This window comes from Sturnus vulgaris, chromosome 2, assembly GCF_052056855.1.
Source record: "Sturnus vulgaris isolate bStuVul1 chromosome 2, bStuVul1.hap1, whole genome shotgun sequence".
Lineage (NCBI taxonomy): Eukaryota > Metazoa > Chordata > Aves > Passeriformes > Sturnidae > Sturnus > Sturnus vulgaris.
Window position 1 is genome coordinate 69,167,152 of NC_142244.1, and position 17,364 is coordinate 69,184,515.

The following is a 17,364-nucleotide window of genomic DNA, read 5'->3' on the forward strand; positions in this document are numbered from 1 at the left end:
GATTGGCCCGTTCGAGAGAGGGGCAGGCCTGCCATTGGCCCGGAGGAGCACACTGCTCCTCGTGATTGGTCACAGTCCGCAGAGAGGGCGGGGCCGATTAAAGGGCCGCCCGGCGCGGCGGGGGCGGGAGCGGCGCGGCGGCCGGATAACGGCGGCAGGTGGCTGTGTCCGCAGCCTCGGCATTCCCGGCTCACCCCGCATTCCCGGCATCGCCTCCTCGGCGGCGGGGCTTGGGAGAGTGGCGAGCTGCTCGGCGCGGTGGCACCGTCCCGGGGAGAAGTGTGAGAAGGGGCTCAGCGGGGTCGCTTCCCCCGGGGCTCCCGCCCCCTTTGCGGCCGGGGCCCACCCGGACGGTGCTCTCCTGGCGGAGCCCCGCGAGGGCCGGGGCTGCCCCCGGCCCGTTGAGGCGGGGGGCGGGCGGCGGGCGGGCGGTTTTAGCGTCCGGGCGGAGCGGGACCTGCCCGGGGCGTTATTGCTGCTGGCTCCGTGTGCCGGCAGGACGGCCGCTCGGTCTCTTCTGGTGCTTAGTTGGGGGGGGTTGTTTTTTGGGTTTTTGTCTTGTTTACTTGTTGTTTTGCCCTTGTTCGGGTGTTTGCTTGGTTTTTCTTAATCTCTCTCTTCGTGTTCTTTTTTAACTCCTTTTCATAGCTGCTGTTTGTAATTGTTCGTTTAAATAATTGCCCAGTTTATCAACTTTGTCATTAGGTCCAAGCTATAGCCGTCTTAGTTTGTGACATGTTGCTGGTGCCTTAAAATTATTCATTCTGGCTTCCCAAAGCCTTCAGAATGGCCCTAGAATGTCAAAAGTGTGATTTCATTGTTTTCCTTAATTTTGCTCTCCCTCTTTTTCAGGTATAGCTTAGTGTTATGGGTGATACAGCAGAAGCTAAAATGCAGATAACACCAGAAACTCCAGGACGAGTCACAATCCTGAATCCTTTTGAAAGTCCCAGTGATTATTATACTCTTCAGGAGCAGATTGTTTCCAGTCCATCTGTCTTTAAGTCAACGAAATCCTCATCTGTAAGATTTAATTGTGTAACTGTACAGATATAGTGCTAATATTTTTAATTTAAATGCATTAAAAAGGGTATTTTATTTAGTGTACTTCAACATATGTACCAAGCGAAAGAACTTGGGTGCCATTTGGAGTTTCTTCTCCTTACAGAACTATGCTGCTTTTAAATACTAACATTGACACTTAGTCTTCCTCCCTTCCTAAATTTGTTTTGTCTTTAGATATTAACGATTGAGTGCTAAATCCAGTAGAAAGTAGATAAAGACCAGTTGTTGGATGTGGTACTCTGGTCCCACTTAAAGTAGAGAAAACCAGTTTCTATTTAGATCCTAAGTAGGCTGATTGCAAATGAAACCTAATTGCACTTATGTTGTGAACTGTTTATGTATTCAAGTCAATGATTTTGTATATCTGTAACTTTCTTTTAGTTGCAGATTACATAATGACTTGCACTTGAAATTATTTTCTGATAAGCAGTAAAGATGAAACTGCTAATGAAACTGAAAAGACTGACTTCGTAGATAATTTTCCAAATATATTTGAACAGTAATTTGTAATTGTTTAATAAAGGGGTGAAGCTGTTTTATTTTTTGATTGGATTTTGTTGTGCCTTAAGTATGGCATTTATGAGGGAGACACTGCAGGATGTACATGACTTTGCAGCCCTGATCTTCTTAGAAATGGGAAGTGAAAGGAAGACCATTCTGTTACTTGGATAACTTGGGTTAGGATACTGGGTTTTTGTGGAACCACAGTTTCCATTATGGTAATCAAAAGCAATTTAAGTTCATTCCAAGTTAAGTATCTTTAGTAAATTTGTCCTTAGAAATTGAGAAGAAACTGACACCTCAGTTTGTAAATACCATCTGTGATCTTCCACTTAATATTATGTTGTAAATCATTGTAATACCACTACCAGCAGGATAAGAAGCCTGACTGACTTATTTTTTTTTTTTAGAGTAGATAATTTAAGTAGAAACACTTTTGATTGTTTTTGACAGAAACTATATGAACGCTGTGATTGTATTGTTCCATTGAGATTTGTCCTGTGGTTTTATTTTTGTCTTTTTAGAATAGCAAGCATTAAGATGCCTGTTTCTTTTTTCAGACACCGGGAAAATTCAGATGGTCTATTGATCAGCTTGCTTTAATAAATCCTGTGGAAATAGACTCGGAGGACATTAGACGCCAAGGAATGTATTTGAGCCATGCTAGGTAACTTAACAGTTTATGTAGCTAACTTAGCTCTAATACTAGAGCACTCGTTCATTTGCTTTATTCATTTTCAGCATAGCATTGAAAACTTTTTATTCAAATCTTTTAACACAATTTTTTACGTGATGTAGATATAATATGTAGATGACGCTACCTCTGTGTTGCTTCCTTTTAATGTTACAAGCTGCTGGTCCACTCTGCTTTTATCTGGCTGTCTTCCAAACTGCAATCAGTTAGTGGAAGCAAGAAAATGTCTTTCCAGTGATCATTACCGGGCTACCTCTTCTGCTCCTTGTTCCAACACAGTTTATCTTCTCAGAATGCTCTATGGTGAGGCGCCTTTGGTCTCTGGGGCTCCTGCAGAAGGGTAGACCTGGGAAAACTAGCTGAGGAAGTGAAGCCCTAGTGCTCTCTTTCAAAGGTATATAGGTTAGAGTTAATGTGAAGGAGGGGGCACCGGTGCTAGTTACTTGAAGGAGTTTGGGATCTTATCTCTACTTTTTTCCTTTCTCTGGAAATAACTTGCACGAGGAAAACGGGTGGGTAAAAGCTGTCTTGGTGTTTGGAATTTATCTTGAGGTTATCTTTTACATGCTGGTGGTAGAAAGTGGCATGCCAAGTGAAAGTAGCCAAGGGGAGGCCTTAATGGTGATTCCTGTAGATTCTCCTGTACATTTCTCAGATACAAACTTGCACGAAGAACTGCTCCTCATGGCACGAAGCACTGGAGGAATAGAATAATAAACCGATCCTGTCTAGATCAGGTTGCTCAGTCCCATCCAGCTTGATCTTGAATGTTTCCAGGGATGGGGCATCTGCTACCTCTCCAAGCAACCTGTTCCAGTATTTCAACGCCCTCATCATAAAAAAACTGTAGAGTAACTTACTGCTTTAGTGTCTGACTAGACCTACATCTCTCTTTTTGAATAATAAAAGCTATAGGACTATTACTGTCCCCAGCTGTATCTGAATCACCCGGTCTTAATGTTTCCTGTCCTTCCTCTAGCAGCCAGTAGGTTTCAGACTAATGCTTTTTAAACATTTCAAAGCCTTAAGCCTTTTGTTTTTAGTAAGTTAATTGCATTGTTTCTGAAAGCAAACTAGCTTTAAAATGACTTGGATGACAGTTCCGGTGATGATGAGTGACATGGCCCATAGATATAAACATGCATTGTCTCAGTGGGTCCTTTCAGTCTGTCCCACTGTTTCATAATCTCTGTGATTCTTTTCTTTTTAAATCATCTGGTGTGACTAGAAAGAGGCTAGTTTGACTCTATTTGCTGTGTCCATGCTTGCATGTTTCAGTGCATACATATACATAAATATACAGTGATTGTATGCTTGTTTTTTTGGTACAATAATTCTGCAAGTGCCTCCTTAGGTCAGTCACTTTAGCATCATCTAGGCAGGTGTAATTGAAGGTGGCATGTCCAAACATTGCAGATATATTCGAAATCTGATAAGCATAAAAGAGCTGTGAGACTTCGTGTATTTGGCACATTTATGCATGCTTATGTATCTAATAGCATCTTGTTATCTGACTGATTTAAAAAATTATGCAAGGGTAATTCAGATATATGAACTGTGAAAGTATTGGGGGGTTCAGCTAAGAAAATGATGAACATTTATAAGCTTCAAGAAATTTTACAATAAATTACATTGTAGTAACTGGAAGTCAGGCTTGAAGGTGACTGTTAGCGGAAATATAAATAGAGAATCTCACACATCATGAAGTAACTGCAATATTTCTTTAAAAACGAGGTTAAAAATCTGCATAAGGAAATACATTCATTGTTAGAAACTGAAATATGATACTGAAGTAACTATGGCAGACTGGATATTTGACTTGAGAGAACTCTGTTGGGAAAGTGGGCTGTGTCAGGAAATTGAGCGTGCAAATTCCAGGAGTGTTTTCAGTTGCCCTTTAATTCCTTACAGCTCATTTTTGTAGTGTGCTTCGTTTTATAGTGCAAGTCTAATGTTAATCTCATGTTTAACTTTAATAGCAAAATATATTCAGAGGACATTATTTTGGAAGATCAGTTATGATTGAGTTTTTGTCCAGGCATGCTGAGTAAAGAGAATATTTGCTATTATATACTTTTAAATGGTACAAATATTTTTCAAATCAACTGAATTGAGAAGTGCATTTATATTTCTAAATTTATAGTATCAGATTATTGCGTGTAAGAGTAAAAATATCATAAGATTTATAGTTTTGTGCCGTTTAATTTAAAATTTTTCTCTTGAGTATCTATAAATTATTATATGGCTGGACTTTACATCTTTTCCTACTTATGTGATGCTTTTGATAATCGAGTTATTTTTCGTTTGTTACTTAGAATTGATAAGGAGACAGAAGACAGAAGGCAAAAAGCTATTGAGGAGGTAATTAAACTTTGTTCTGTCAAATACTGATTTGCTTATAGAAAAGATTCACGTCTTTTGCAGGGTTTCAAAATCCAGAAGCCTATTGTACTTCAGTAAGAAAGTAATCTTGCACCCTTATCCCTTGCAGTTGTAGTTGGAATCCACACACTCCTTCTCTTCCCCTCTTCTTTCAGACACATGTAGGTCAAAACAACAGACTTTCTTCTTTCGTTTTTCTTGGCTAGTGGCAATGTAGCTGTAATATAGTTCTTATAGTTAACTTCAGGTTAAAAATGGTGATTGAGAAGTTGGGGGTTTACAGTAATTGTTGGAGTCATCCTGCATTTTTTGATATATTGAAGAATTTCTGTGATTTTTAAATTTCTTCCAGAGTCTGCTTAATTGGATGGAAGGCTTTATTCTGGTAGCTTGTATTTTTCCGTCCATTTTTCATTTTATTTTTCACTATTCATTTCGCTAGCAGAGAAGGAAAAGTGAAGTGTTTAAGATATTCACTATGGAAATTTTCAATGTTACTTCAATTAAAAAATAAAATAATCCTCTAATAGGAGGTCTTATCAGTTTGTCTCTACAAACAAGAAATGTTTTACGATTCCATAAAGGAGCTGTGTAGTTGACCTGCAGCTAAGATGCTCTGTTGTTCTAAATTTGCATTAAAAAAGGTATTTCCTCTTTATGAGATATAACCTAATGGATTATGTAGCTGAACAGCTTGAAACACTGTCTCTGATAAAAATTGTACCTTGAATAGTTGCGTGTTTCAGGCTGAGTTTTTTCATTTACTTTGAGTCTTGCATTAATTAGAGGACAGGATTTGCCCTGTGTTTCTTGAAGCTTTGTAATAGTGTTCATCTCCTCTGCATCAGGGTATTTCTCAGTGCAGCTTCTGGTTCACAGAAAAAGAATGAAGTGTCAGTACTCAAAAGTGTTTTACCACTAATCACTTTAGCCAAATACAGTAACACTAATAATGTTGCCAAAAGCCTTGGCTTATCGCTTTTACTGTTACTGCAGCGTCTTATCACTTCTGTGAAATAGCTCAATTGTCAAAATAAAACTTAACAAACTGAAAATTTAAAAATAATTTTTTTAAACTACTATGCAAGAAGCATGGTAGTGACAATTCAATTTCTAAGATGAGTAATTATTGTTAAATGAAACTTGGGTATAATTTTCACTCTGCAGACTTGAAAGATCTGAGGTGCTGTGTGTCACAGAGAACATAGGTCTTCAAATTGTTTTTTTCTTTAACCTACTCGGGCCTAAAATAATGAAGTGTTCTACATTTTTTTTTCTTGTTCAGGGTACTAGTCTAAATTTAAGTTGAAAATTTTAAAAAAAGTGCTGAGATGGTTTGTTTTTATTCTACTCCAGTTTTTCACAAAAAAACTCATAGTTCCTTCTCCTTGGACTGAACATGAAGGCAAGCAAGTTTCTCAATTTAATTCAACTAAAAGTAAGTTGCTTTTGTGTGTCCACCCAAAATAATACAGCTTTTGGAGAAATTATCAAGCATAATTTTTTAAATCTCAATTTCAATTTTAAGAACCAGTGATAAAATATGGCACAGCTAATTGATTTTTAGCTGTTGTACTCAAGTACTTTCTTTGTTTTAAAGTTATTGATATATTAATAATTTATTAATTGAAAGTCTTACATAGTTTTTCCTTTTTGTTATTCTTGGTATTTGTTCTTAAATTTTTCTGCTTTAATAATCTGTCTGCAACTATTTTAATTTACACACATATCTTTGTATGTATAACTATCACCTGTGTTGATACTGGTAATAGCCAAGTCTTCTGCTTCACTTTTTTCTATTTGCATGTCCTCTTACTCTGACTGCTTTCCTCACCATATAAACATATTGGAAATGAAATTCTGTGTTCTTTTACCCTTACTAGCAGCATAAATTCCTGTTGTCATCCTGCTAGCTCACTGCCACTAGTCGCGGGTTTTCTAAATTTGTTTCATTGATGCCACTGTTAGATTTTATTCTTAATGCTCTTATTGAAGTTTTATATATAAACAGCCAAATACAGAACAAATGGATTACAAGATGGAAAATGCAAGCTATAAAGTATTGTTTGCATGCCATGTTGTTTGGTGAAAGTCTTAAATAAGTGGGGGCTTTTGCAAGATTTGGAAAAGGCTAAGCTGTTAAATTTTTTTATCGAGGAGATACAGCTTGTCAATAGTGTATTTTTAATTGTCAGTTGTAAGATGGTCACTTTAAGGGTAGAGAATATAAGGCATAATCCAAAATCTGGTAAAGTGAATGGTGGAAGAAAATGGTCTAATATGATCTTCAGCTGCATAGAAAATGTTGAAATGTATCTTCACCTTTCTCCAGTCCAGACTGAATTATTTTCTGGAAATGTGTTTTACTTTAACACATCCTGTTTAGCTAAACGTGAACTAGTTTGTTTTAAGTCTCTGTCATGTAGAGACAGGAGGAGACAATGGGCAATGCTGATGCTACTTCACTAAACTTTTTTTTGAACAGAGACATGCTGAAATTCTCTTGATAGCTATAATGGTAACCTTTTCTCAGTACTCCTTTCTAATCTATTCCAAATATTGATGGAAAAATTTTGTTTGGCTGAATTAAGTATTCTAACTTAATGTTGCTGCATTTCAAAACTATACGCAGTGCATATTTAATTTAAGTTCTATGTTTTCCAGCCATAGATATAAATAACATTTCTCCGATTGGAAGACAGCTGAGCTTGCAGCCTGGGAAAAGCAATGGTGAGTAAAAGGCAATGCCTAAAATTACAGGCTTTCTCTGAAGAAAAATAACCCGGTTTTAATGGATATTTAATTTGTAAAGGAAATTATTTGTTTGTTAATGTTACTAAAGAAATAGTTTTTTCTTGAACTGTAGGGTACTATTGATTTTAATATTTATTTCTCATAGGAATGTAATTCTATTATACTCTGTTGTATTTTTTCAAGTAAAAAAATAAGTCTCCTATAGACTGTGGAGTGCATTTTTTCCAGCTAAGTGTCTGTACTTTTTCTGGATTAAAGAGTGAATGTGAGCGTCAGATTTACAAGTAAATTACAGTTTCAAAAAAACTTTAATATGTTGGATTGTTTTGGGCTAGAGAATTGTGGTTATTTTTTATGCCAAATAAATATCAGAAGTTTTAATACATCTTTTAAATTGCATCATTTTATATACATAGTTGCTGTTTTTCCCCAAAGTATTTTGATTTTTCTGCTACTTCCTTTTCGATTTTTCCTTTCCTCAGAGACATCTCATCTCAGTTAAAATAAAAGCCTATAGAGAGGCATTCTTAAAACTCTTTAGTTTTTAACTCTAAGCTTAGTGTTCTGCATGTAGTGTTGTCAAATCAGAATAATTCTTTAACACTTTTTTTCTTATTGCAACTGTAGTTTAGATAGCTCAACTACACTGCAATTTGAAAGTGAATGTTTGTTTCTACAGCTTTAGTAAAAGGTCACTGTAAGCTAATTTTGTTGGTTTTATTCATTGCAGCTGCTTGTCAGACAGTATTGTCTTTGCCAGTGGATTTTAATTTAGAGAAAATACTAGGTATGTCATGCAATATCTAAACTTAATTATGAATGCCTAAATAGAAAACTTGGTTTTGTGTTGTTGGCTGGATTTGTCTTGAGATACTGAAAACAAAATGTATGAATGCAAGTTTTAAGTATGCATTCTAAATAGACGGTTACTGCATGTCGCTCGGGACATGTGATTTACATGATATGGTTTGAGTGTGGATGTAAAGATAAAAAAGGAGGGATATGGAGGACAGCTGGAAATTGTTCAGCCTGCAGGTGATTGAGGGGAGACCTCATTGCCTTCTACAATTTCCTCATGAGGGGAAGAGAAGGGGCAGGCACTGATCTCTTTTCCCTCGTGCCCAGTGACAGGACCTATGGAAAGGGCCTGAAGTTGTGTCAGGAGAGGTTTAGGTTGGATATCAGGAAAAGGTTCTTCACCCAGAGGGTGGTTGGGCACTGGAAGAGGAAAAAAAAACCTAAAATAATCTGGTAAATGAGAGCATATTTTAATGGGTCTTAGTTTGTGCTTTCCTACTGTAAACAGCTAACTACTTGGAATTTCTTCAAGTCTAATCTGGTTTGCCTCTGGATGTATCATGAAGACCATCAAAGCATATGGGAGAGCTGAAAAAAAAGCCTAGGTTTGCTTGGGTAGCAAAATAATCTGTTTGACAGCTCAGTGTAAGGACTAATTCAATTCTGGGAAAAGATCAGTAAGTAGATAGAAGACAATATTTATTTTTTAAATTCAGACTTTAGTATTAAGGGATGATAGGCAGAAGTGGAATGAACCTTAGTAGACAGAGGTGACTTTTTATAGGGTTGACAAGCAGACCTTTGGGATAGGTGCCTGAAAAGATTAATGTGTTACTGTATCAGTAAATTAGATTAGATACTTTAATTTAATCATATGTCTCTGTAATGGAATGTATTTTTTTTCTGCATTTGCATTAGAAACAATTTTTCCCCCACATTTTTAGGTGAGTATTTTAGAACTGATGAATTTGCAGATCAGTCTCAGGAAAATCTGAGCTCTTCATCACTCAGAAGAAAGCTGTTCTTAGAAGAAAATGGGAACGTATCTGCATGTTTGTCCCCTTCTCTGCATAGTCCATGTGGTAGTCAGCCACTTGGAGTGCTCTGTTCAATTGAATTATCTCCAGTCCGGTGCAGAAGCCCCCTGGACACATCTAGTTCAGTAAGTACCCGGTTTTGTGGGCTAGGTGGGATGTACTTTATGAGAGAGTAGGTGTTAGACTAAAACTTCAGGGGTTTTATTTGTTGGGATTTTTTTTTTTTTTTTGCCAATTCCAAGTTCTGAAAAAAATATGTGAACAAAAGTCTTGAATATATTACTGACTTTTTATTATCTCAAATAATTTTCTTATGCTGCTATTCTCTTGTACTGGGAATGATGTTTTAGTTTTGTTATGAAAAGGAGGTAGGAATTAAAATATACAAAAGACTTGCTGAAAGCATGTTGAAACTTTTTTTTGTAAAATGTGTCTTAAAAACAAGTCCTGTTTAAATCCATGAATTGCTGCCTACAATAGCAGTTGATATCAACATGTGATATATTTCCTTTAAATTTCATAAACTCATTTATAGTGAAAGAAATGACTTGTGGATCTTTGAAGTGAGGTGCTAAATATGCCTTTTTCTTTCCCATTGGCCAGAGTTTTCAGATGAATAGACATTTATTAGAACACAGAACATAATGTCCATTTTTTAAATTAAGCAAGATGAACCTTATCCCCATGTGGACATAGCGCAGCTAAAGTGGTTTAGGTGATGTATTTTCATCTGTTTGGTGGTCTGAAGTCCATGGAAAAAGCCTACCTACACTAGGATAGCGTAGCTTAAAAAAAAGGTAACCTAGTAAAGAATTCTTACAGTATAATTTTAGTGCTGGGGGTGAGGGGGTGGGTTTTGGTCTGGGTTTTTTTTGTTGTTGTTTCGTTGTTTTGGATTTTTTTGTTTTGTTTGCATGTTAGTCTTAAGGTCATTCTCTTTTCTTAAAAAGAAACGCTTTTGTATCTGCTGCTGAATTAAGTAGATTGGATTACATTAAAATAGAAACAGTGGCTGAGTTTTCATCTGCAATGATATGAGTAAGAAATTTAGATTAAACACTTGACTAGATACACAGATAGCATTAATTCTCTATTTAGGTTTCTCATAGTTCTTAAATGTAGTGGATAAAATAGTCCTTGCTGGTATTATGTGACAGTCTGTGTCCATTGCTCTTTTCCCCTGTGTGGAGGTGTAAGGTCCAAGTGAAGTGCTGCAATTGGAATATTTAAACTAAACTAGAGATAGTCATTGTAAAGGATTAGTCTTTCCCAGTGCTGCCATATTAAACATCTTGATTAGAACAATTTTATATATACATATTAGCCACAGTTTACATTATGAAAATAATGCTCTGTGGGTTTGCTTTTTTTTTTTTTTTAATTCTGAAGGGTCAGTTTTCATCAAGTCCTATCCAGGGAGGAACAAGAGCATATAGTCTGGGAAGTATAACCAGTCCCCCGTTTTCAGAGGGGTCTCCTGCACATAATGGTTCTCCTGCTTTTTCACCAATTGCTTTTCACATAAGAAAAACACCACTCTCAGGTATGGTTTAATTGTATATGTATTACTATCTTGAGTAATATATTTTTATCGTAAAAACTTCTAAATTATTAGTGGAACCTTTTTCTGTTTGGAGATGAGTTCCTGTGCTTGGCAGACCAGCAGTCTCCTATATAACACATCTGCTGTTCAGCAGTGAAACATGTGAAACAATGAAATATATATCCTTGCAACTGATCAACTAGGGAGAATATTTTGGAAGAAGGCATTGAGATGCAACAAGAATGAAGAAGAGTTAAAAGCTTAATTAATTTCGCCTGGGAGGGGTTTTAAAGCCACATGCCTGAACTGAGTCAGGTTACAATTCTGATTTGGCCCAGCCTGAAGCATTTTAATGGTAAATGGGCAAAGAATGTTTTGCTTGAGCTTTCAAATCATGCCATGCCATCATGACAATAATCTGAAATTAAGTGACTAATGAAGAAATCACAAACACTTTGTGTCCTCATTGCTCTAGAAAATGTCACTGTTTCATGGTGTGTCCATATCTGGTAATGCTTAATGCCATGTTTATACATGATTATACACGTTTGGCATGATTATACATATTTATATGTTACTTTTACACATTTTGATCTGTGATATTTTTACTATTATATATGGATTTTGCACAGATGTTTTCTCACTTGTTTGATCTTAAACGTTGTCGCTACCAAAAAGTTAAATGCCTGTAGAGTGTGTATTGACATTTGTTTAAGAAAAAAAACATAGAACCAGCCTTCACTCATTTTCCTTTGAATACTGTATTAGTATTCAGTTATTTTTTGTATTAGATTCAATAGTATCCTTTGAATTACTGTATAGTAATGACATTTGAAAATGCAAGGTCTCCAATACAGCAAATCATGTCATAGAAATGCGGTGGAATAAAAACTTGCCTTTACCATGGTAACTGAAGTGTATGGGTGGTGGGATTGGTTTTTGGGGTTGCTTGTTTAGTTGAGTTGGGAGGCAACAGTCCATTCAATACTCTGTAGTTGGCTGTAAATTATTCAGTGGACTGCAGGGCCTTGAGAACTGAGGTTTTTTTCTATCAGATATCAGGTGGAGTTAAACTTTGCTCATTTTTTTTTTTTCAGACCAAAGAAAATTTACATTTCGTTCTCCAGATATTCCTTCTTCTGCAAATAGGATGACACCCCCAAGCACAAGAAGTCCCTACATAGATGGTTGTTCTCCAATTAAAAATTGCTCTCCTATGAGGCTTGGAGCGTGTAGAGGAACGGCCCAGTATCAGACTTCTGTCATTAGAATACCAATTGCAGTTGAGAATCATGATGAGGATGAGGAAGAAAAGGAAAACACTTCTCCAGCGGAAGCTCGGTTCCCAGAAATGGATAATGGCATAAACTTACATCAGGAAGACAGTGATACTTTTCCACATGGTACACATCTTGTGGTGACAACTGTGTCTATTGCACCAGATCACTCAGAAGGTTGTCATCAAAGATTGTCATCATTTCGAGATATAGAGGGCTTAAAGGAAAATAATACTGTAGACATGGCTGATGCAGCTGAAGTGTCAGAGGAAAACACTTGGATAAAAGAAACAATTGGCAGTAGCAATACACCAATGACCAGCTTTATGACAGGCATTACTTTCAGTATTGAAAGCTCTCGCATGTGCATGTCACCTCTTGCAGAAAGCAGTGCAATTCCTTGTGACAACAGTAGTATTCAGGTAAAAATATATTTGTTTCTCTATAAAACTGAGCTCAACATAACTTGGAATATATATACTAATCTGGAAGTAATTGTTATTTTTTCTTACTGGATATGGCATGCAGGTGGTATCATGACTTTTATCCCTTCTCTCCATCCCCTTTCGGTGGAGTTAGCATAGCAATTGTAGTTATTTTTGTGTTGCTATGTACATTAGTATATTTAACTTAATCCAAACTAATGGTGACTGACAGTACATTTTTTCAAGCCCTTTTTTGATTTCAGGTGGACAGTGGTTACAATACACAGACTTGTGGAAACAGCATTATGGATACTGTGGGGGCTGAAAACAGTTGCAGAGAAAATGATGTCATGTTTCAGAATAAATCTCAGCTGCTTAGAACAAAGGTAGGAATTGTGGTAAAGAAGTGATAAGCTTCCCATCTAAAGCATCTATTCCCCATTTTATTTGGTTTCAGGGAGCCTGAGGGGAGAGACTGTCAGATAATAAAGATGTTAATGTAGTGTCGTTTCAGAGACTATGTTGAATTAATGCAGAACAGATATTCATTTTACTGCCAGTTTAAGATACGTTTTATGATAAAAGCAAATGTTCTTTTGGAGGAAACTGAGGTTTATGCATGAGTAGTAGTAGTGAGGCTGCTCTTGACTATTGTAGTCTGACTCTTAATTTTTGTTTCTTCTGTTCTTGCTGCTTCACTTACTGCTAAGTTTTAAACATGTGCCTGTGGAGAAGGACATTTCTGGGGAAAAATTGTCTTCTCCTGGTTTTTTATAAACAAAGTGTCAAGTCTTAACCTGGCATGCTGACTTAGTGGGGAACTTTCTGCATGGGTAGTCTTCTGATCACAAGCCCTTTGAGGACCTATCTGAAAAACACATTGCGAAAGATAATACATATCTGGCAAAGCTCCTAAGCTCTTAGTCTTGTGACTGATAGGAAAGAGTTCTACTTCTTCCAGAGAATGGGAAGCAAGGCTAGTTTCTTTGGAGAAGAGAGCAAAGATCATCTCCTCTCAGTAATTAATGGTCACATGCTGCTAGAAATTTAGTAGTTTATGGTCTCTGCTATATCTTGAAAGCCCTTCAAGGGGAGACAGTACTGACCATTACACCAGATTACAAAAAAACCTCAAGTAAACCCATTAAGCCCTGATTTCACTTCTGGATGTGACATGCTAAAAAGTCACTTCTCTGCCAAGGAGAAGTGCAGACTGGCGGTGTCTTACAGACCACTGACATAAAACTTTAAACTCTATTCATTTAAGACCAGGACAAATGTGCCCTTGCAATAACAATAGATATTTTGTCATTAATTTCTAAAAATACTCATCTAAGATCCTGCTCCAGTCACTCTGTTGGACATGGATTTTATCTGTGCATGTACTTACCGGAATCAATTGTCTTGTATCAAACCTGTCCTAGAGGGACTTGCCAATGTCACGCAGCTGCCATTTCCCACTGTTAGTCTTTGAACTGCTAGGTCCTGACTAAACCAATTTTGCATTTTAGGTTAGGAGTCAAGTGTGAAGGCATTAAGTGCTTCATTCAGATCTTATAACTGAGAATCCCCAGGGAATGAAAAGAAAAAAGCACAGACATTGCTGGCTGAAAGATTCACGTCTGGCTCATTCAGATATTCGTGTGAGCCCTTGAAATGAGCTAGTTCTTGCAGACAGCATGTTTCAAAGATCTGTGTAGAGCAAATGTGTTAACATCATTTCTTAATCATTTTAGAAGGGTAGAGTTGGTACTTAAGGTACTATACTTGAAATTTGCACATAGTAAGCTTGGATCTTGTTTCTTTTTGAGTATTTCTGTTAAAAATGGTTTTAAAGCTAACTTTTTCTTATTCACCTAGGAGTGTTCTGTTTTAAGCCATAAGGACAATCAGTTGCTGAGAACAAAATCTCCAGAGAAGCAATCCTGTTTTCAAAAAGGAAAATCACATAGCACAGTGTTTGGTCAAAATGCAACTTGCAATATTTCTGCTTGGAAACATAAAAATGACTGTCAAGTTCAGGGATTTCACAAAAGCGGTATGTAGCTTTCTGATGGAGAATTTAAAGCTGTGGTTTCTAATAAATTTTTATACATATGACCTCAATTACTTGGATTATACATACTATTTTGCTTGTCTAATGCAAATGTAATAAACTGTTTAGTATATATTAAGGGAATTTTTAAATAATGTGAGATTTTTCAGGTCTTATTATGAAATTTATTATTGTCATTCAGTGATCCTTTTTGAAAATTAAGATGTCTGGATTTAGTACAGAGAAATAATAGGGTTTTTTTTCAGACTTGTATTCCTTCTGTGACTGGGGGAATTCCATGAGGAGCCTAGGATAACTTGCATAGGAACCAGTATAACTGCAAAATCACCTACCTTTTAAGATTTTTCCCTCCTAAAGGCATGAGGGACATCCTTTGTGGGAAGGAAAAAGTGAAGAGGCTATTAGTCTAGTTTTTGACTGCTTTTCTCCAATCAGATATACTGTGTGGCTTCATAAGTGCTACCACTAGTATCAAGACTAAGTCACTGGACAGTAGTGAACTGCTGGGGTGTGGTGAGAGCCAACACCAAGTTTAGTTCTCTTAGAAATATAAAATAAGCTTTATATCAAAAGAAGCTCTTTAGAAATTCTCTGAACAGCTTTTTCCTTGGTTTGACAGAAATCTGTAATGTCAGTTAGGTTTACCAAGTACTTAAGCAAAATGTATAATTGGTTACCTGAAAATTAAAAGATAGTGTTGTTGCTTTGGTAATTGTGTTAGTACTAAACTTGGAGTTGATCACCTGACACTACCAGTGTCTCTGAACACTTGTCTGAATTGATGCTCTGGTACTCTTTAGAAGGAACCTAAGAAGGTGTAATAGGATTCATTGGTCTCAGTAAATAATTAAGAAAATTGTGCAGCTTTCTTTCTATAAAAGTAAACCATTACACTTTTACTTCACTCTTATGTTTAATTCCTAGTATTATTATGTTGCTTACAGAAATTACCAAAATATTTAGATAAATAGTTAAAAATATAATTGTTTGCATGCCATTTATTACCAGAAGTATTAATACAAGCAAATTTTTGATCCTTTCAAGAAAACCATCAGTAAATTAAAATGATGGATTGAGGTGTGGGGTCAGAAGCCCAGAACTCCCTTTGTTTAATCAAATCTGATTTGGTTGAACTTGCTTGTATTTGTTTAAAATTCTGGAACTTATGAATGTGAATAAAAGGAAAAAAGTAATGGTAATCTTTTGGCCCTAGTGACCAAGAGGGAAGGAAGATAGAAGAGAGAGACTGGTATTTCTGGGCTCTGTTTATGTAGAGCTCTGGTAAACTTCGTTGGGTTAATGAAAAAGAGAAGTCCATTCTTAGGTGTTCCAGGTGAAGCAGTCTTCCTCTCTTTTCATAGCAAGGATGTCCCAGGATACTGGATGGAAGTTCTGCTTTCTGTTCTATTCCATAACCCACAGAAAAGCTTTTACCAAAGTGACAGACCATGGCTGATGAGCAACTATTGGCACACTAGGCCTGAAGCCTATTGGTCAGATGCAAATTTGAAGGCAAGACAGCATTTTAAAAAATTGTCAAAAGGTGAGGTGTGAACAGAATCTCTTGGCATTAAAATCAGTGAGTTAGACCTGAGAGTTGTGTGTTTGTTTGAATAGAACAGTTCTTGAAATAATTCCATTAATAATTTCCTAGTGAAAGCTTTCTGAAAAGCATACTTAAGAAAAAGGGAAATGTCTGTCTGCATCACTTGATTGTAGCTCCCACATGGCAAAAACAAGTATTAAAAAATTTAGAAATCTGATGAGCAAACATGATGTGCATTATTTTTACTTCTGTAGGAATTTAATCACTTTGTGTACTGCACGTGGGATTGACAGTAATTGAATCTAGTGTCATATATTAGCTATTTCATGATCTTCAAACATAGCCCTACTAGAAGCTGGAAATACACTGAATTAGTAACAGTTAAGGGATGAATTTTGTTAAAAAGTAGGAAATTTACTCAAGACTTTTATAGAATAGGGCCTTCAAAATGTTCTTAGCTTTAGCTTCTAAGTTCTGTCACTCAAAAGCAGGCTACAATTTGTCTGAGATGTAAAAGTTACATATGACCTTGTGTCATTTCTGTTTCTCATGATAATTTTCACAATAATTAATTGAAAGGACTGCACAAAGCATGCATTTTTGCAGTTGTGATTACTAAAATAGTCATGTAAGTTTAATGAACATTAAGCAGGGTAGCCCAAATCATGACCCGTTTCTGAATTTTTGAGTTACATGTATAACTAAGATTTGGTTTTGCTTTTTAACTAAATTTTTGATTGTTTTTAAAATATGTTCAATGACTGGAGGCTTTTGAAGTATTCACAAGTAAAAAAGCAATCCCTAAGTATTTAATTTCATCCTGTAATACATTTTCTTAAAGGTAATAAAAAAGAGCAGAAATGGGTGAATGTGAGAAGTGATTAAGGATTCCCCACTTGGATTGTCTGTATTTTTTGTCCTGTTTTGTAGTCTTCAGTTAGATGGGAAATATTTATTTTATGAAAACATGCCTATTTTTTTACTATGTTTGTGTAATTGATTTGTAGAAGAAACCTGCTGTGGAAATTATCATGGAAGTCACTTGACCATTCTCCTTCTGTAGTTGTTAATGCATTGGTTGGCACACATTGCACAAAACGGTCATTGTTTACATTAAATTAATATCAGTAGTTTTAACAAGAGTCCTTTAACATGTCTAACTGTAAATTGAGCAGTGAAACAGAATAAAGACATTTCTTTAATGCCTATATTGTTCAATTACTTCTTTCAGTTCTGAGGTGCTAAAGAGTGCACAGAAGTGCTGACTTCTATCAGACTCAAATCTT

General features: G+C 36.4%; 1 protein-coding gene across 1 annotated transcript; it reads left to right on the top strand.

The window, feature by feature from the left end:
• Positions 1–110: 110 nt before the first annotated feature.
• On the top strand, positions 111–17,286 carry BORA (BORA aurora kinase A activator). Its single transcript, XM_014870945.2, has 12 exons — positions 111–281; positions 853–1,023; positions 2,127–2,233; positions 4,576–4,621; positions 5,999–6,080; positions 7,307–7,372; positions 8,127–8,183; positions 9,139–9,356; positions 10,621–10,774; positions 11,872–12,473; positions 12,740–12,862; positions 14,337–17,286. The coding sequence occupies exons 2-12, from the start codon at positions 868–870 to the stop codon at positions 14,520–14,522; spliced, it is 1,797 nt and encodes a 598-aa protein (XP_014726431.1). The 5' UTR covers positions 111–281; positions 853–867; the 3' UTR covers positions 14,523–17,286.
• Positions 17,287–17,364: the final 78 nt, after the last annotated feature.

Coding starts and splice junctions, on each gene's coding strand:
- BORA (XM_014870945.2), top strand. CDS start 868: ATGGGTGATACAGCAGAAGCTAAAATGCAGATAACACCAGAAACTCCA. Junction 1,024..2,126: donor AGTCAACGAAATCCTCATCT/GTAAGATTTAAT, acceptor TTCTTTTTTCAG/ACACCGGGAAAATTCAGATG. Junction 9,357..10,620: donor CCCTGGACACATCTAGTTCA/GTAAGTACCCGG, acceptor TTAATTCTGAAG/GGTCAGTTTTCATCAAGTCC.